At 44.0% G+C, this 20,929-nt stretch overlaps 4 gene segments (V, D, J or C); 2 read left to right on the forward strand and 2 right to left on the reverse strand.

Moving 5' to 3' along the window:
- The first annotated feature begins 6,865 nt into the window (after positions 1-6,865).
- Positions 6,866-9,102, forward strand: LOC108417247. The segment is given in 4 exon segments: positions 6,866-6,878; positions 7,350-7,388; positions 7,550-7,618; positions 8,653-9,102. Coding segments are annotated over 4 exon segments (444 nt in total).
- Positions 9,103-12,881: 3,779 nt separating this feature from the next.
- On the reverse strand, positions 12,882-13,454 carry LOC108416912 (the record flags this gene model as incomplete). The annotated part of the segment is given in 2 exon segments: positions 12,882-13,252; positions 13,406-13,454. Coding segments are annotated over 2 exon segments (420 nt in total), but the record flags the coding sequence as incomplete, so codon positions are not given.
- A 5,541-nt stretch (positions 13,455-18,995) lies between these two features.
- On the reverse strand, positions 18,996-19,752 carry LOC119264362. The segment is given in 2 exon segments: positions 18,996-19,543; positions 19,695-19,752. Coding segments are annotated over 2 exon segments (450 nt in total).
- Positions 19,753-19,844: 92 nt separating this feature from the next.
- Positions 19,845-20,929, forward strand: part of LOC119264303 — a 2,062-nt gene continuing 977 nt past the window's right edge. The window contains 3 exon segments of the C gene segment in view: positions 19,845-19,890; positions 20,017-20,132; positions 20,294-20,363. Of these exon segments, the coding sequence occupies positions 19,845-19,890; positions 20,017-20,132; positions 20,294-20,363 (232 nt within the window).

A 20,929-nucleotide genomic window follows, 5' to 3' on the forward strand; every position in this document is an offset into this window, starting at 1 on the left:
GGAGACACACCAGACACAGGAACAGACAAAACCATACGAGGACAAAAAACGGAGGGAGGACGAGGAGGCACAACACAAAACGACACAGACCGAGAGACAACCGGAGACACAGGACGAGGAAAACAAGAACGAACAACAGACCACGCAAAAGACAGGGGAACAGGCACCAAGACAGACACAGGAACGGAAACAGGTACAGAAACAGGAACAAAAGGAGACACAGAACCGGGAACCACAACAAGAACAGGAACCGAGACAGACACAACAGTAGGGAACAGGACAAAACCAGGGACCGAACAAGGCAGAAGTAAAGGAACAGAAACAGACACAGGAGGCACAGAAGGACCACGAGGAACAGAGACAGAAACGGAAGGCCCAGGGGGAACAGACACAGGCGAGGGCGGGATGGGCGGGAACAAAGGGGATGGGCATGCTACGACGTCTGCGGAGGCAGGCGGGTCCGGAGGCGCGGCGACTGGTGGCGGGTCCGGAGGCGCGGCGACTGGCGGCGGGTCCGGAGGCACGGGCTTGCCGCGGGGTGCGGCCACGGGATCAGGCTTTCGGGCTGGGGACCTCTGCTCCAACCTGGAGGAACAGACAGACACTGGACCCACTCGGCCGTTCCCCAAGCTCACTCGAGCGATAGGCAGCTCGCAGTGACGCTTGCGAACGAGCCGAGTCCCACAAAACGGGTCATGTGAATGCTCCTTCCGTCTGACCCCAAGGCGCTTACCTGAGCTCTCGTCTCTGAGCTCTGGCAGAATTCCTTGTGTAGCAATGCATTCACATCACTTTAAAATGATCTTAATTCTTACTCAAAAAAAGGCATTGAAACACCCAGCACATACCTTCAACCAATTGACCCAGCAGCAAGTCCTGCAGTCATTTAGCCCAACCAACAAGGAAGCCTGAGCTTAACCCAACACATGCTCACCTGCCTAAATACTAAACACTAAATGACCAAACACCCAACGTGACAGGGAGGGGAGGGGGAGCTGCTCCTCAACTACGGTGGCCGCCCAAGCCCAAAAATGAAAGCTCAGTGACAGCTCTGCCTGTTACATTCTACCCCCCACATGTTGTGTCGGCGTCCCGTCAACAAAATACCCCAAAATGTTACTCACAGGGACTAATCCTAGGGTCTAAAATGTGCTTCAGCCATATTGCTCAAACCAGATACCAGAGGTGCACAGTCATTAGCTACACTCACCATGGACATTGGCAAACGATGAGGATTCTTATGCTGGCCTGCCGTTATTCGAGTTGTTCGCCACATATTAACTAAGCCCAAGTCACCAACTTCTACGTCAGATGCAACAGGGGCTTCTAAACCACTAGGTTCAGCACTTGAGAAGGAACTAGTACCAGCCAAATTGGCCACTGGAATCTCTCCCTTGCCCTTTTAAACGCAACCTGGAGACTCCCCTGATGTTCCTGCACCCAATCACAAACTGCTCTGCTATCAGTTTCCTACACCCTACCCAACAAAAAGTCCACTGGGAGTTGAGGCTCCTGCCCAAACAGGAAAAAATGTGGCGATTCCCCTGTAGACTGATGGATAGATGAATTATAATTAAACACTAACTGGGGCAGATAATCTGGCCAATGGCTCTTCTGTTCCTTGGATAGGGTGCGCAGCAAATTGTGCAGCATACGATTAAATCGCTCGCACTGGCCATTACCTTGGGGATGGTATGGGGTGGTTCGTGTCTTTTGGATTCCATACAGATCACAAAGTTGGTGAACCAGAGAACTCTCAAAGCTTGACCCACAGTCTGAATGTAAACGTGCAGGCACACCATAACGATAAAACCAGTGCTGCACTAGCACCCTCGCCACTGTGGAAGCTCTTTGATCTCGAGTGGGAATTACCTGAGTAAATTTACAGAAAGCATCTGTTATAACCAAAACCTGCTCTGTGCTATCACTAGCAGGCTCCAAAAAAAAGAGACTACCTCATTTGGTCTTGAGGCCAAAAGGTGTCCCATGGGGGCACGCAGCCGTGGCTGTGGGGGTTTAGCAAGGGTACACCTCTCACATTGCTGGCACCACAGCTTAATATCATTAGCCATGCCAGGCCAATAACACCGCTCCCTCACCAACGCTGTGGTACGTTCTATACCCTGATGACCATGATGGTCATGCAGTTGTCGCAGCACTTCCTCCTGCAAACATTCTGGAAGCAAAAATTGCAAAACTTCCTCCCCACCATCGGGCTTCAGAATTTTTCGATACAGTAGCCCATTATGCATGACAACTCTATCCCATTGTCGAATATATCCTGCCAAAAAGAGATGAATGGCCCAATACCTAAATCAGCTTCCTGCAAACGCTTCAATTCTTCCACGGTACGAGAAGGAGAAACAGAAATTGAAAGCTGAGCTACTGGTTGCAAAGGGGCTTCTTCCCTAGCTTCATGCCGAAGAGCCAGAGGCAAAGTCACACCTCCCATAGCTGAACCCTGCAGCTCTTCTGGAGTGGACACTTTCTGTTGAGACAAAGAATCATCGTTTTTATTCACATGGCCAGGCTGGTAATGGATGGTGTAATGAAACGCTGACAACTGAGCAACCCAACGCTGCTCAGTAGCACCCAACTTAGCCTGGCCCCAAAAATACTCACGGAATTTTTCTGTCATTGCCCACTTCAAACCCAAGAACTCCAATTTCATTGAGCTATACAACTTCTCGTTGGGGTTGAGACTACGGCTTGCATAAGCAACGGGACACACTCGACCATCCTGCTCCTGGGAGAGCAAGCCCCTATGACTGGCATCAACCTCCAAAATAAATAGGAGTGAAAAATTAGCAAAAGCAAGTGTAGGTGCATTCACAAGCTTACTTTTCAAAATCTGAAAGCTGGTTTCACACTGCTCTAACCAGACATCAGACAAACAAGGCCCCTAGCCTTTCCGAATCTCCGTCCCACCTGCCTCAGCTACTAAACGATGTAATGGGGCAGCCATCTTTGAAAACCCCTCAATAAAACATCGATAATAACTGGCAAAGCCAAGAAATGAGTGTAGTTCTGAAACAGAAGTGGGACGTGGCCAGTTAGCCACAGCAGATACCAGATCTGTAGACACCCCCTTGTCAGACACAAGATGGCCCAGGTACCGAACTTGACGCCGAAAGAAACAGCATTTCTCCAATTTGGCTTTCAACCCTGCTTGTCCTAGTCGATTCAGCACCAGCTCCAATCAGCTCAAGTGCTGATCTATATCAGAAGAAAACACAATGATGTCATCAAGGTACAGCAATAATGACTGGCAATTTTGGTCCCCAAGCATCCTTTCTATCAGTCTCTGGAAGGGCATCCAGTTGAACTAGAATAAACCATAGGGAGTACAGAAAGGCATCTTTGGATGGTCACCCTCAGTGACTGGTATCTGATTGTACCCACTAGCTAAGTCCATTGTTGAAAACCACTGAGCCCCTGATAAGGCATCTAAAGTCTCCTCAATCCAAGGCAGTGGAAATGCATCCTTCCTAGTTTTATTGTTAAGCTGACGGTAATCAACGCACATACGGAGGCTACCATCTTTTTTCTTAACCAGGACAATGGGCGAAGCATACAGACTGCAACTTTCCTGAATAACCTGGTTCTCAAGCAGCTGCCGGATATGAGCCTTGACAGAATCATAATCCGATGGGGGAATACGTCTGTACCTCTGTCTTATTGGTATATCGTCCAACAAGGGGATATCATGGGAAATTAACCCAGTACATCCAATATCCCCCTCAAATGAGAAGAACACTGCAGCATGCTTTCTAAGAAGTGACCGCACCCTCCCCTGATCTACTGGGGAAAGAACGGACAGGTCTAAAGCCCCAATCTGCTCTAAGATTGGACTGGACTGAGCTACATGAGCCTGAACTTGGGCAACCATCATAGTGGGTCCATCACTCACCTCCTCAGTGACCCCAGCAGGCAGACTCACAACCTGCACAATGGTCAACACCCCTAAGGGACAACGTGGGGGCAGAGCAACAGTGGTACAACCCACATTTACCACTGGCACATATACTTTTCCTCGAACTACTTTGACTAGAGAGACAGCAACTAGCAAGCCATCAGATAAAACACCCAAAGTGTCAGAAGGTTCCACTAAGACCCCTGTAGGGCACTCACCAAACTGGCTAGAGCATGTGGCCGTGACCATCTGTAACGTACCTGCTGGTATATGGATATGCCTCCATGCCCTAACCTTAGCTACCCCGGTTGCTAAAGTAGAGGATCCATCTGAAGCCTGATGACAATGCTGCAGGGCTTGCTGCTGGGTGGTGATGCATGAACAACTGGAGGAAGATCAAACAAGGCAGGGCCATGCTGGCAAAAGAGTTCCTGATAACACTCCCGAATCACATTCATGCCCAACACACCAGGAACTACTAATGGTGTACTAAGCCCTGGAGGATCCTTAACTACCAACCAACCCCTGTTAGGGATAGACTTCCCAAGCAACTCTACAGTTAACTCCACATAGCCCACATGAGGAATTTCTAAGCCGTTAGCTGCACGAAGCTGCAACCACCGGCAAGAATGCAGTTTGCTTTGAATGTGTTGATTAACGAAACTTTCAGCTATAGTGGAAACCATCGACCCAGTATCAAGCAAACAATTAACCACCACTCCTCTCAATCGGATAGCTACTTTTGGGCACTGCCCAACTAAAGATGGAATAGAAGACTGATGCCTAGGATGCTGTGGGATTGAGCCAATACTGTCCCCTCCCAATGTGTGACTCTGCACATTGGTGGGAGCTAGTTTTCCGCCGGCTGAGAGTTAAAGGCCACACGGCTCTGAAAGTAAGCTCCTGCCGGGCGCGCTGAAACACGTTCATTATCACAATCCCTAGCATAGTGTCCTGATTTTTGACACCACGTACACTGAAACACCCAACACATACCTTCAACCAATTGACCCAGCAGCAAGTCCTGCAGTCATCTAGCCCAACCATCAAGGAAGCCTGAGCTTAACCCAACGCATGCTCACCATGCCTAAATACTGACGCTAAATGACCAAACACCCAACGTGACAGGGAGGGGAGGGGGAGCTGCTCTTCAACTACGGTGGCCGCCCAAGCCCAAAAATGAAAGCTCAGTGACAGCTCTGCCTGTTACATAAGCAGAGCAGTTGGTTTCCTGCAACGCTAAATCTGCAATGAGAGACTGACAAACAGTAACAAGCTGTGAGAATGAAGTTGCTTTTCTTTCAAATTTTCCCATTCCGCCTTAAATGGTGCCACGTTTACAATCAGGCATATCAAGCTGAATTTAAGGTGGAATGGGAAAATTTTTAACAAGAAGCTGGAGAATGAGAAGCTAATGATGGAAGATGGGAGTAAACCTTAAACAAGAGCAAAGTAAGTCTGCGTTTTCATTTGTTTTTTAACCAATAATATGAAAATATCACACACAGACAAACTGGACATAAAATGCTGTGACTCCTAAGGCAGTCAGATTTTTGCTGAAATGACGAAATGGCTCTTCTTAACATTTGGGCTGTGACTCTCGATCTAACCTGGCTTTTAATGCAGAGCCGGTCGGAGTTCTCGCTCCTCCAGCAGTGTTTTTGTTATGGGCCACCACAGACTGTCCGGGCACTGCACTCCCGCATTTCCGTGTTCTGCCCTTTGCATTCCATCAACACTACATTAGAAATTAAATACTTAGAAAATCAATTTTGTGCCATTTGTGAATCGATTCAGAATTGTCCATGTCCGCATGGCGATGCATCTAAGAATGGATTTTCCCCCAACCCTAGTGTATCCTTAATGTAAGAATGCAGATTTTTTTAGAATAAATCTGACAGACCAGCTCAAAACTTACAATTTCCATTATAAATTGAACTGATGTAGGTGTAACTAATACCTACTCACCTCTTAATATCATGTCCCAGCAGACCAGCAGCTGAACTAAATGATAATGAGTGAAATGGACCTGAGAAAACAGAGTATTACATTCACTAATAGGTTTGTACAGAAGTAATTATAATATTCTGTTTACTACTCACCTCTGAATATGATCTCCTACTAAAGCTGATGAGTCTGAGTTTGTTGAAGGACTTCTTCAGGGACTCCCTCTTTCTCAGGACTGAGAGAAACATCCATTTCATAATCTGTCCAGATCCTTATAATAAACTTTAGAATAAATGAGACTGGAGCTGAACTCTACAGCTAGTTCCAGACCTGTGGAGATCAGGAAATAAACCCCTAAAACCACAAAGCATTTCCAGTCTAATGAACAGAAGAACAAACTCCATCTAAAGTCCTGATTTCCACAGAGTGTGTTATTGTGTGTGTCCATCCTCCCCTCAGCACCTGCAGTAGAGTCCAGCTGCAGCAGTGCAGTCTGTGTGCAGCTGGACTGAGGGGGGTTTTTGTACACCTACTAAACACTGTGGGAACACAGCACTACTACTGATCCAATGATAACTCTGACAGTAATAATCTCCTGCATCTTCAGTCTGGACATTACTGATGGTCAGAGTGAAGTCAGATCCAGATCCACTGCCACTGAAACGATCTGGAACACCTGACTGTCTCCTGTTAGCCCTGTAGATCAGGAGTTTAGGAGCTTCTCCAGGCTTCTGCTGATACCAGAAGATACACGGAGCAGAACAATCTGATGGTGGTAGGTTGAACTTGCAGCTCATAGTGACTGATTCTCGTGAAGAAACTGAAGAAACGGTTTTCACTGCAGGAGTCTGAGTCACAGTCACCTGACCACTGGATCCTGAAAATGAATAATTTTAAATTTGTAGATGTATTTAAAAATAATAAAACAAAACAGTTTTTATGTTTAGAGCCAAAAAAAATATGAAGTTAAATTAAAAAAGGTTTTGCTTTCAAATTCATACTTAGATGCACAACGACTGTGAATGGAACATTTTAAATTAGAAGCACTTCTGTACACATGATTCCCCACAAAGATAAATGAGTGAGTTACCTTGAGTCCAGAGGGTGAGCGTCCAGATGAAGATGGAGACCAAAGTCATGGTTGCTCTGGGTGAAGTTTGTGGGGCAGCAGCTCTCAGTCATGAAGTGTTAAACTCACAGGACTATAAACACTAGCAGAGCACTGAAGCATGGGCTGATCATGCAAAGTGGAGCCTCTATGGAAATCATCTTTCTAACAGCACTGAGTAAAGATGATCATATTTATCTGATCTTGTCTGATCAGACGTTTCTGCTCAGGGTGGAATCTGATGTTTAAAGTGTAGCTTTTTATAGAGATGTGGGGAAATGAAATCTCTTCTGATTCCCACCAGAGTTTTCTGAACGAAGACAGAATGATTTGAGGGTTATATGACATTTCACTCCCCCAGATGATCCTGAAGGCATTAAGTGGAGAGGAAAAATAAGGGGGTCTCAGAGGTTTGTGGAGGTCAGTAGTGGAGACTATTGCTGGGAGCTACTTCAGCTCAGCCAGGCTTGTCTAATTCTAGAGAGATTAGAAGTGAAATATCCCCTTTAATGTCCAGCAGAGGGCGCTCTCTTATTGTGCAGTTCTAACTGTCTCTGCCTTTCATTTGAGGGTCTCTGCAGCTACGACTGCCACCCAGTCTGTCTGGATCAGGGCTGGAGGACTTTCTGGTGGAGGAAACAATGAAAACAGTAAGAACCTTTTCATCTAAAACTTTTAGAAGAACTTTTATCTAGAACATTTTCTACCAATTTAAAACTGTTTATTTAGTTAGATATTTCACTGCTTATAAAATAATCCTTGTTGGGAATAAAAGGCAGAACGTGTGCAGATCTACAGTGTGTAGTTTAGTCCATTATTAGATGATTGTAGAACCCATTAATATTGTATTATAGGTCAGAAATAGTGCGTGTAGAGGCTGAAGAGAGCGGCGTGTTGAGAGCAGGAGGTTTTTGTACAGCCAGTAAACCAGTTTGTATCACTGTGGTTCACTTTTGGTGGAGGAACCAAACTGTCAGTTGGAAGTAAGTCCACTTTTCCTCCTTATTCAAAAGGAATGTTTCATTAAAATGATTATGGATCAACAGTACAGACGTACTTGATGTTCTTCTAAATCAGTTCTGATCCAAATTTGAATGTATTTCATTACAACTTGGCTGAAGTGTGGCGAGCGTGGAGCTTTAGGCTTTACCACAAGCTCCTGTTTCTGAACTGGATTTCTTTTCTTTAAAACACTAATATTTCCTAAAGGTTTCCTGTGAAGTGTTCAGTAATGAGATTTCTTTAAAAAGATCAGATGTAGAGCTGGATTGTAGTGTCAGTGTTGGGCTCCATTACAGCAGTTCTGTCTCCATCTGGAAGCCACAATGTGGAGGTTATTATGAGCGGCGTTTTCTGCTCTAAAGCTTTGAAGCCATAGTACATGGAGACTGCAGCTCCATTTATTTAGGGATTATTTATTGTTTTGGAGGAAATAAAATCATGTTCCATTTCAAATTTCCCATCACACGATGTGCAGAATGTCCGAGTTTTACTGAGTGAAATTCAGTAATATTTTCTAATGAAAATGGAAATGAAGTGCAGCTATGAATGTGATTGTAAATATGAGTTTGTGTGTGAAACGGTTGAGATTAAGGTTGTAATTAGAGTTTGGTTTCTAATGCATCACTGAACTCAGTTGTGCTCTGTTAGAAATAAGGGAAATGAAACTGTGTGTGTGTCCTAGGTGTGGCCGCGCCCACCCTCACGGTCCTGCCCCCCTCCAGCGTGGAGCTGCAGCAGGGGAAGGCCACACTCGTGTGTTTGGCCAACAAGGGCTTCCCCTCAGACTGGAGGCTGAGCTGGAAGGTGGACGGGAGCAGCTGGAGCTCGGGGGTTAGCCAGAGCCCCGGGCTTCTGCAGAAGGACGACGGCCTCTACAGCTGGAGCAGCACCCTGACCCTCCAGGAGGACCAGTGGCTAAAGAAGACAGTGACCTGTGAGGCCACCAAGGACTCCCAGACTCCTGTCAGCCAAACCCTGAGCAGAGAGCAGTGCACTGGGCAGTGAGCGTCCACGCGTGTGTTGGAGCTGCTAGAGCTCCTCTTGATCTTCAGTGAGCTCAAACATGGCTCTGCTTAATGCTCTGATCTTCATCTCATCACTTCATCATCACAATAAAGAGTTTCAGTATTAACATCTGCAGTCTTTGATTGTTTATTATGTTATTTTCTTTTTTTGTAATCAGCAACAATAAACTTATAAACATCTCTCTGATCTGTAATTTACTGGAAATAAATAAATCTGTTCATTTCTCTTGTAAAAATAAAGCATTTAGATCAGAAACACTTCAGTGTCATGTCTCCAATTTTGAGGATTTATTGTAATGAAATGCTTTAATCGACAATGATGTGTTTTTTCTCTGACTAGAAATGTCTGTAAATAGAGCCTTTATAGGAATTAATCAGTTTTGAATCAAATAAACAAAACTAAAAGAGCAAAAGAAATAAACAAATAAATAAATATCTAAGTATTTCAGTAATATATCAGTAAATGATGGAGTTCCATGTCTAGTGATGAAACTCCAATCAAAATATCTTAAATAATTTTTAACATTTATATAATTTAATGAATCTGCCAGCAGCTTTCATTAATCTGAGCGCACTGATACGTCACACTGACTCACACGATCAGACGTTTATTAATCTATTTATTCATTCAGAATGTGTTTATTATTGTCACTCATTCATTAAAGTGAGCTGCTGTTTTCTGAGCGTTCATTTAATTCTGCACAATAAAATTAAAATTAAAAGTTCATATCATGTGTAAATCCTTGAAAACCTTCCCAATGTTACAGACATGGTTCCCCATTAATTTGAGATGAAATGACGTGAATATTTCACACACAATTCAGGACAAAGACAGAGTTACACACCTGGACGTTATGGTACAGATGGACGTATTAAACCTTCACATTCAGAAAGTACATGTCATATGATGTCATCATTCTTATGTCGGTGTTAATGGGAAACGGTCTTGTGAAATTGGGATGTTGGTGTTTCTGAGAAAAAGCTGAGTGTCTCTATTTGCCTTCCTTCATCATAAATCAGATCATAGGTCAAGAGAGGGGTCACATGCTCTGGGAAGGGTCTTCTCTAAAGGGGTGCTCTGTGCAGAAGCATCGGTTTAAGACGGTCTACAGTCATTACTCTTGATGATGGAGGTAAACAAAGCGTTTTGTGGAATGATAAGAAGAAGTCAGGCTGAAACATTACAGTGGTAAAGCTTTCAGGAGAAGACTGCTCTCAGTTTATGATGTGGGTCAGCCTGACCACTGTGGGCACCAGGGCTTCATCACACAGATGACTGTGAGTCTATTAGTGCAGAGACCCTGTCCCTTCATTCACTGGGCAGATGATTCAGCTGTGCTGCTGCTGAGCTGAAATGAAGCTTCATTCTGGACGTTGTGAGTTCTTTACTGTGATGAATGGTGATGGTCAGTGTTGTTAGAGAGGGAGTTCAGCTGGAGATTCAGTGCAGTGCTGTGTGTTGATCTTGAGGGAGTTTGGCTGAATGAAGCTGAACATCTGGTGAAAGTGCTGCTCTATTCTGGGAGAAAGAGGACGACTCAGGCCTGTTCATGCAGATCTGAGTTCCACCCCACTGCTCTCTCTCTCTCTCTCTCTCTCTCTCTCTCTCTCTCTGTCTCTCTCTCTCTCTCTCTCTGTCTCTCTCTCTCCCTCTCTCTCTCTCTCTCTCTCTCTCTCTCTGTCTCTGTCTCTCTCTCTCTCTCTCTCTCTCTCTCTCTCTCTGTCTCTCTCTCTCTCTCTCTCTCTGTCTCTCTCTCTCTCTCTCTCTCTCTCTCTCTCTCTCTCTCTCTCCCTCTCTCTCTCTCTCTCTCTCTCTCCCTCTCTCTCTCTCTCTCTCTCTCTCTCTCTCTGTCTCTGTCTCTCTCTCTCTCTCTCTCTCTGTCTGTCTCTCTCTCTCTCTCTCTCTCTCTCTCTCTGTCTCTGTCTCTCTCTCTCTGTCTCTCTCTCTCTCTCTCTCTCTCTCTGTCTCTCTGTCTCTCTCTCTCTCTGTCTGACTGTTTACTGCTTTAAACTGCTTGTTTGTCTTCAGCTGGGTGGGCTGTGGGGGGCTGGTTTCACTTCTTCCTTTAGTGCTGATAACTGTGGGTGTGTCGTGGTCTTAGTGTATTAAACCTCCTTCAACTCCTCAGGGATTATTAGCTCTGGGTCAGGTGTGTTGGACTAAGAATACAGTAATATGTAGAGGCCTTCAGCTACAATCAGGCCATGGTTCTAGTTGATCTGAAGGACTGTAAACAGCAGCTTCCATATCTGGGGTTCATCTACAAAGAGTTACTCAGCAATTCAGTGGGTTTTCTCCTTTTGAGCTGCTGTATGAAGGTCAGGTTGACAGATCTGTTGGGGTGTCTTATAGAAGAGTGACTTCAAGGAAACACGGGAGTTTATTTTTGCATACATTGCTAATTTAAAGTTTGTGAATCCTTTATCATTTCATCAGTTTCCCCATAAACATGACATAAATATGATCAGATGTTCATTTCAGTCACAACAACAGATAAAGAGAAACCAACAAAACTAATAACACTAGCAATTAGACATGTTTTCATCCACTGATTGAACAAAGTCGTCCAACATTAAATCTCGTTGGTAAAAGTATGTGAACCTCTAGAATTTTCACCTTGGTACAGGTGATTATTGGGGTAAGGATGTTCAGTTAATTGGAGTCTTCACTGTCAAAGTCTGGGCTTTACCTCACACTTCTGCGGCTGCATGCCATGTCTTGGTCAAATAAGATTTCTAAAGACCTCAGAACATTATTTTCCACTGCTCAATAGAATAAAAGAGCTTTCAAAACTATTACTGATGAGTTTGGACTTTACTGAGCCACTTTCAGCCAGACGTACAAATGAAGGAAATTCAACACCACGGTTTCCCTTCTCTGGAGTGGTCGTCCAGCAAAAATGACTCTAAGACTAAGATGTAGGACATTCTGGAAGATCACACAGAACATAAAGGTAGTATTTAAGGATCTGTTGCCTCTCTCACACAGGTTAATGTCAGTGTTCATGACTCCACCATCAGGCAAGTAAAGAAGTAGAACAGTATGTGAGGAATTACAGCTTGGAGAAAGACATTACTCTCCAGGAGGAACATTTCTGCCTGAAAACAGAAGTTAGCCTACAAAAATGCTTGAATCAGAGGAAATGTTGCATTTGGAAATGTGGCTTAGTCAAAGTCCAGACATCAGTCCAACAAAAATTCTGCGGACGGAACTGGTCCTCATTCAGGAAAGCCCACCAACATCACAGAGTTGAAGCAGTTCTGTAAGGAGGGACGGGCGAGATTCCTCCAAGTCACTGTTCAGGGCTCATCAACAGTTATAGCAACTGACGGATTGAAGTCATTGCTGCTCTAGTCGAGTCGTGCCTGAAAAATGATTTTTACATATTTTTACCCAAAGAACAGATTTCCTGTTGGTTGCAAATAAAATATTTTTGTTATTTCTTAACTTTCTTTGTCTATTGTTCCAAGTTAAATGCAGATCTGATCATATTTTAGGTCAAATTTATGTAGAAATTCAAAAAATGGTAAAGTCTCCATGAATTTTCAAGCAGCAGTGCATGTCAAATGAAAAAGAGACAGTGTGGAGGTTGAAGATGACATCACAACTGAGGAGAACCTTTAAAAAGCCCAACACAGACAGAAGGCCAGGTATGAAAGAATGTAAAGACCAGAAGCTTTGAGTCAAGGCAGTAAGTGCTGCTGTTCATCCTGATAGAAGTGCTGAAAAGTAAATATCAGCAGAATCTGCATTTCCAATCTAATGAACAGAAGAACAAACTCCATCTAAAGTCCTGATTTCCACAGAGTGTGTTATTGTGTGTGTCCATCCTCCCCCTCAGCACCTGCAGTAGAGTCCAGCTGCAGCAGTGCAGTCTCTGTGCAGCTGGACTGAGGGGGGTTTTTGTACACCTACTAAACACTGTGGGAACACGTAGCTACCACTGATATAATGTTGACTCTGACAGTAATAATCTCCTGCATCTTCAGTCTGGACATTACTGATGGTCAGAGTGAAGTCAGATCCAGATCCTCTGCCACTGAAACGAGCTGGAACTCCTGACTGTTTCCTGTTAGCCGAGTAGATCAGGAGTTTAGGAGCTTCTCCAGGTTTCTGCTGATACCAGAACATATAATAATCCCCATTGCTATCAAGATATACTGGAGGGCTGGTTCTACAGCTGATGGTCACTGAGTCTCCCGGAGAGACAGTTTTCACTGCAGGAGTCTGAGTCACCGTCACCTGACCGCTGGATCCTGAGACAGAAATATAATGAAACAGAATGAAAAGATATTAAAGTATATTTAATATACAACATTAAAGGAACTATATAACTATATAAAATACAAAAAGAATGTACATCAGTCAGGACAGAAATAAATTCCTACAAAGATAAATGACTGAGCGACCTTGAGTCCAGAGGGTGAGCGTCCAGATGAAGATGGAGACCAAAGCCATGGTTGCTGTGGGTGAAGTTTGTGGGTCAGCAGCTCTCAGTCATGAAGTGTTAAACTCACAGGACTATAAACACTAGCAGAGCACTGAAGCATGGGCTGATCATGCAAAGTGGAGCCTCTATGGAAATGGACTCACCAAACACCTCCATAATAAAGACGTCTGATTATTTAGATCTGATTAAAAAGTATCAGCTCAGTTCTGTTCATTCAGTGCTAGACGTTCATTTCTAAAGCTCATCAATAGTTGATGAGTGTAGAAGAGCTCAGGGTGAACAGTGAGGAGTGATGGAGGTTTATGTACAATGACTTCACTGAAATGTAGCACTGTGGTTCTCTTTCAGTGGAGGAACCAAACTCCCTGTGAAAAGAGACTTTTATTCTATTTAAACAGGAGATTCATTTAATCCCCTCATTATCAGCTGCAGATCATGATGACCAGCTGGTCTGAGGTCAGTGAGGTTCTCCTGGATGAAGACATTCACAGGTTTTAATGAGAGGTTTGAACTGTTTTTATGACATCTGATGGTAGTTGGATTAGGAGTTAGGAAAGTTCTAGTTGTTCCACTGTGGAAAGAGGAACCAGTGAACCCCACTGCTCACGGCGGAAATGAGCTTTCTTCATAGGGTGGCGAGCTACACTCTACCTGACAGGGTGAGGAGCATGGACATTGGGAGGAGCTCAGAGTAGAGCTGCTGCTCCTGCACGTTGAGAGGTGTCAGTTGAGGTGGTAGAGCTGCCCCAGAATGACTAGGAGGAAGTTGTGAGTGACATGGTCATCTGGGATTCTCTGCTTACCTAACTGCTACTGCGACCCTATCTGGATTAAGTGATTTTAAGATGATGGTGATGATGATGATGTGTTGTCATCAATGTTTAACAGAAAGGACAGGGCAATGGTCAGTGTCTGGAAGTAGTTGTAGAAGCTCTCAGGCAGCACCGTGTTCCCACTGAAAGACACAAGTCTGGATGAAATTTTCCCAGTTTGTCTCTGAGACCGTGTAAACTGTCTTGGACCTTGTTTGAGGAAAGTCAGTAATCATCTAAACACTTCTAGACAGACCAGATGTATGTAACTCAAATGACAGTATGCACTGCAAGCATGCATCTAGCAGGAGTGAGCGTCCACTTTGCTGAGAAGAGTAGGGCTGCCTGCTGAGTTCCTCTTCAGTTCTTGAGGAGATCTTTTCCTGGGGTTGGTGATTATACACAACCCTATACCTCACATAATGTCCTTCAATGTATCTTCAGTGTATCACTCACAACTACTGTACACATTGCTCCCCTTGTGCATTTCAAAACGGCTTTTGCTGGAGCAGCACAAATGAAAACATTGGCGTGCAGATTTAAGCTTTCATCTTGGCATCTTGACACTCTTCAAGGAAGTCTGAATCCAAGAATTGGATTTTACATTGCCATAAAATATGGCTCCAATTAATGGCTGAAACCTTTTCACACTGCAAAGAACGACGGACCAAATGTGGATATTTAATGACTAAGAATAAGTTTAGTGATCTCAGCGTTTTACGTGTTCTAACTGTTTTTAATGTTAATTCTGGAAGGGCTGGCTCCAGGGCTGCACTGCCTCCGTCCACCAGAGGGAGACAACGTGCACCTCACAGGGCCAATCAAGCCCAATGTCCTACACCTGCGCAGAGGCTTCATAAGGCCAGAGAAGGAGCCACACACTGCTGTGTCTGTGTCTCAGGTTGAGTCAACAGACTCAGTTTGAGTCAACAGCAGTCGGTAATTTGGGTAAGAGGGCTGAGAGATTTCACTCCCCCTGACTTCTCGACTCGCTCTAGCTTCAGGTTCTCTTTTCTGTTCTCTGTCTCTGATGGGAAAAAGAAGAACATGAAGGAACCCTCCTTCCTTCTCTTCAGCTTTGGTTTGGTTTGTTGGGAAAATCATTTGCCACTTTAGTTCTTTCTCTACTTTGAGAGCCGGGCTCCGTGGGTGAAGCCGCAGTGCCGAGTTCTGCAGGAAGGTCTCCAGGAGCAGGGCTGGTGAACACAGGATGGGAACATGAATGTGACTGTATCTATAAATAATGAGGAGGTGTTGCTCGAAATGACCGGAGTTTGCTAATCTCTGGTCGATCAGGTAGATCAGTGAGGGAAGAGTGAAGAGTACTACAGGGTGGTGGGTGCTGACTGTGCTAAATCTAAATGATGTATTTAACTCCAAACTGAAGAACAATCGGGTTCAGAGAACCAACACGAGGACCGATCTAGATCTACAGAGCTGCTCCTCTCATACGAGTCGGACTTTATACAGGAGATGGTCACTGGGTGGAAAATGAATGGGGATGTTCATAATGCTCAATGTGGAGTCTATGTATAGAGAAAGTCCAGCCCTTCAATGAACAGCTGATCCAGTGAATGCAGGAAAATCTCCCAGTGTTATTTATACCAGGTTATTAATAGAAGATTTTAGATGTTTCTCTGAGTTTACCAGACAACTCATTTGTCAGTAATTTGGCCCTTTAGTTTTGAGTCTTTTGGTCTCTCCTCATTCAGAGAGACAGGACGCAGATCTTGAATGACTAGAAACTTGGCCAAGATGGCAACAGAGTGCAGAGACTCTTATAAAGACTGTACAAGAGCACACCATTGTGTTCTCTAGTGAGTTCAGCTGGAGATTCAGTGCAGTGCTGTGTGTTGATCTTGAGGGAGTTTGGCTGAATGAAGCTGAACGTCTGGTGAAAGTGCTGCTCTATTCTGGGAGAAAGAGGACGACTCAGGCCTGTTCATGCAGATCTGAGTTCCACCCCACTTCTCTCTCTCTGTCTCTCTGTCTCTCTCTCTCTGTGTGTGTGTGTGACTGTTTACTGCTTAAAACTCCTTGTTCATGTTCATCTATCTTTGGCTGTGTATCACCAGAACCTCTCATCTTCAGGATCAATCCTACAAGGTGGTCTGGAAAGGGTATGTCGTTGCTCCTCACAGCCTCACCTTTGGAGTTCTGCAAGGGGCAGGTTTAGGTCCACTTCAGTTGTCCTTGTACACAGTCACTGGGATCAGTTACTACTAATTGTTACTCACCCAGCTCAATGTTGCAGCAACATTAGAGGGACTATATGTAAATTAGACTTATGAAGAAAATGTTAGATCACTTTTTTAAAAATTATTAAATTGCAAGGTGCTAGAAGACGGGGAGCTCCAGGGCACACTGCAAACAGAGCTTTTATTCTCAAGCCTCAGTCCAAACTGGCATTGTGGATATCAGCAGCACCTGGTTCCAACTCCAGCTCACTAGGAAAAAATAAATAAAAACACCAGGAAAAAGGAAAATGTGGAATGGAACCAGGCCTTGACAGTGTGAACACAACAAAAACTGGACTGAACAAAGTGGTTTGCATGAGGTGTGTAAAAGATTTCCATAGTAACAGTTTCACTTCACTACAGTGTGAAATGCCCCTCCCCTCTTACTGACTTGATAAAGCTTTAGCAGTAATTCAGTTCTGTTATCTATTTAAAATGAAATATTCTGTGGGGTGAATTCCTGATTAAATCTGTAACATACGAGAGACTCCTTTGCTCCTCTGGTCACTTGCTTGTGTTGGTGTCATAACACTGTCATCTCCCCTGCAGAAGGTTGTGTTTCTATCTAATTAAGTGTTTCTATCCATCTGTCTTGAGTAGTGCAGCTAATATGAGTCTGGATTCATGTTTCATTGTTTCTAATTGTTGGTCAATTAAGACCTTAGTCAGTCCGTGACAGTTGACCTGTGCTGTTTATATGATCATATCTGGGTCTTAGACCCAGTCCTATTTCTTATTTTTAACCCTATCTCTTGTAGGCGAGTGTCATGTTGTCCCTTGGAATTTAGTTACTACAGGGCAGTGGTTGAGATCTTCCTCTGAAATGAGACCCTCTAATAAAAGAGCATCACTTCATTAACAGCTACTAGCGCCGCTCTGTAGGCGACCCTGCCCGTCTGCAGGGACAGCAGAGGAGGGGAAAGTTCAGCTCCTCACTGCTGGGCTTTAGTTACATTTAGGGATCATACGCTTCAAAGAGGGGGGCAGTTATTTATTATCACCCCCCCTAATTCTTCAGTGATATGAAGCTGAAGTCAGAGATTCTCCAGATTTTTGATCAAATATCCTGGTCCACCTTAAATGGAGCGGCAGTTATTTTACGGTGCTTCAGGCATCGGCACTGTTTGGACTATTTAAGGTTGAAGGGGTAATTAAGCTAGCTAGCTAGTGAGACATTAGCAGACCATTAGCGATTTTTTAAAATGCTTGATATGAAGAAAACGACCAAAATAAATATTTGTGGGTTCCTCTGGTCTCTTGTATAGCCATCGTGCCCGTATACATCACCATGCAGTATGACTTATGATGACGTGGCATGTGATGGTCCTGCAGAAGACCATGTAGTGAGGTTCTTCTGAGGGAAGTAATGGGAGTATAAACAGTGTAATAAGTGCAGTGGGGAATGAAGCTCCAGCTGATTCTCCTGGGCTCTTTATCACAGTGTACAGAGAGTAATGGTGCAGCAGGAACATGGCCAGTGAGAAAACCCACAGCAGCGTTCCTGCACACCTCCCAGCTCCACACTCCAGGATCAGTAGTGGGAGTTTTATTGATCAGTGTGGGAGGGTGGAGCTCCAGGAGGCTGCTGGGAGGGGCTGAGGTGGGCTGTGGATCCTCCTGCTGGTCAGTCTGCCTGTCAGACTCCATGGTGGGTCACTCTGTCTAACAGCACACCAACTGCTGCTGACCACTGTGTCCATCAGGTCCAGTTAGACTCTTGGGAAGTTCTGCACTGTAGGAACACAGAACAACAGTGTAAGTCGTGTAGTGTGAAAGGTGTTGAGAGAGAAAGAGCAGCTTCAAATCAGACTCCAGTGTTGATGCTTCAGTGAAATAAAAAAGTATTAGGTCTAAAATATAATTGAGCGCTGAGTGTCTCTGTAGAACATAGTCATGAACCAAGTCATGTCAAAGCACTTTTAGAGCCAGACTGGACTATTTTGACTCAAATCATGTCAAAGGTGAAGATGGTGAGATTAGCACCTCTAAGGGATTTACAGTGTAATGTTAGGGCCAAGTTAACAACAGTTCACCTGAAGGTTTTATAGCAGCTCTGACTTAAACTCAGATATTCAAAGCTTATAACAGACATTCTGTTTACATAGTGTTACTGTTTATTTTTCACAGTGACGTCTTCATTAAAGATCTGAACACGTCTCTGAATATTACTGGAGAAACCTGCATGACTTAATGTGGAAACTACCTCAACTGGTTTACCTTTAATTAATACCTTGAATTTCTTATTTTAATTGAATGTCAGTTAAACTGATTTTCCCAACATAAATAATTATTTGAGGCTAAACAGACAAACCACTGTTTTACAGTCTACTCACCTCTGAATATGATCTCCTACTGAAAGCTGCTGAGTCTGAGTTTGTTGAAGGACTTCTTCAGGGACTCCCTCTTTCTCAGGACTGAGAGAAACATCCATTTTGTAATCTGTCCAGATCCTTATAATAAACTTTAGAATAAATGAGACTGGAGCTGAACTCTACAGCTAGTTCCAGACCTGTGGAGATCAGGAAATAAACCCCTAAAACCACAAAGCATTTCCAGTCTAATGAACAGAAGAACAAACTCCATCTAAAGGCCTGATTTCCACAGAGTGTGTTATTCTGTGGGTCCATCCTCCCCCTCAGCACCTGCATTAGAGTCCAGCTGCAGCAGTGCAGTGTCTGTGCAGCTGGACTGAGGGGGGTTTTTGTACACCTACTAAACACTGTGGGAACACAGAGCTACTACTGATCCAATGATAACTCTGACAGTAATAATCTCCTGCATCTTCAGTCTGGACATTACTGATGGTCAGAGTGAAGTCAGTTCCAGATCCACTGCCACTGAAACGAGCTGGAACACCTGACTGTCTCCTGTTAGCACCATAGATCAGGAGTTTAGGTGCTTCTCCAGGTTTCTGCTGATACCAGGAGATACAACCAGGTGAACACTCAGATGGTGAAATGCTGGTTCTACAGCTGATGGTCACTGAGTCTCCTGGAGAAACAGTTTTCACTGCAGGAGTCTGAGTCACAGTCACCTGACCACTGGATCCTGAGAGAAATAAAAGAAAACAGAATGAAAAGATATTAAAATATATTTAAAATACAACATTAAAGGATCTATATAACTACATAAAATACAAAAAGAATGTACATCAGTCAGGACAGAAATAAATTCATACAAAGATAAATGAGTGAGTGACCTTGAGTCCAGAGGGTGAGCGTCCAGATGAAGATGGAGACCAAAGTCATGGTTGCTGTGGGTGAAGTTTGTGGGGCAGCAGCTCTCAGTCATGAAGTGTTAAACTCACAGGACTATAAACACTAGCAGAGCACTGAAGCATGGGCTGATCATGCAAAGTGGAGCCTCTATGGAAATCATCTTTCTACCAACACTGAGTAAAGATGATCATATTTATCTGATCTTGTCTGATCAGATGTTTCTGCTCAGGGTGGAATCTGATGTTTAAAGTGCAGCTTTTTATAGAGATGTGGGGAAATGAAATCTCTTCTGATTCCCACCAGAGTTTTCTGAACGAAGACAGAATGATTTGAGGGTTATACGACATTTCACTCCCCCAGATGATCCTGAAGGCATTAAGTGGAGAGGAAAAATAAGGGGGTCTCAGAGGCTTGTGGAGGTCAGTAGTGGAGACTATTGCTGGGAGCTACTTCAGCTCAGCCAGGCTTGTCCAATTCTAGAGAGACTAGAAGTGAAATATTCCCTTTAATGTCCAGCAGAGGGCGCTCTCTTATTGTGCAGATCTAACTGACTCTGCCTTTCATTTGAGGGTCTCTGCAGCTACGACTGCCACCCAGTCTGTCTGGATCAGGGCTGGAGGACTTTTTTGGTGGAGGAAACAATGAAAACAGTAAGAACCTTTTCATCTAATACTTTTAGAAGAACTTTTATCTAGAACATTTTCTACCAATTTAAAACTGTATATTTAGTGTTTAGGAAGTTCAGTGTGTCTGCTGTGTAAATTCTAAAGGACCAAGCGAGTCCTCAGTTTAGATATTTCACTGCTTATAAAATAATCCTTGTTGGGAATAAAAGGCAGAACGTGTGCAGATCTACAGTGTGTAGTTTATTCCATTATTAGATGATTGTAGAACCCATTAATATTGTATTATAGGTCAGAAATACTGCGTGTAGAGGCTGAAGAGAGCGGCGTGTTTAGAGCAGGAGGTTTTTGTACAGCCAGTAAACCAGTTTGTATCACTGTGGTTGACTTTTGGTGGAGGAACCAAACTGTCAGTTGGAAGTAAGTCCACTTTTCCTCCTTATTCAAAAGGAATGTTTTATTAAAATGATTATGGATCAACAGTACAGATGTACTTGATGTTCTTCTAAATCAGTTCTGATCCAAATTTGAATGTATTTCATTACAACTTGGCTGAAGTGTGGTGAGCGTGGAGCTTTAGGCTTTACCACGAG

This window comes from Pygocentrus nattereri, chromosome 11, assembly GCF_015220715.1.
Source record: "Pygocentrus nattereri isolate fPygNat1 chromosome 11, fPygNat1.pri, whole genome shotgun sequence".
NCBI classification, from domain to species: Eukaryota; Metazoa; Chordata; class Actinopteri; order Characiformes; family Serrasalmidae; genus Pygocentrus; species Pygocentrus nattereri.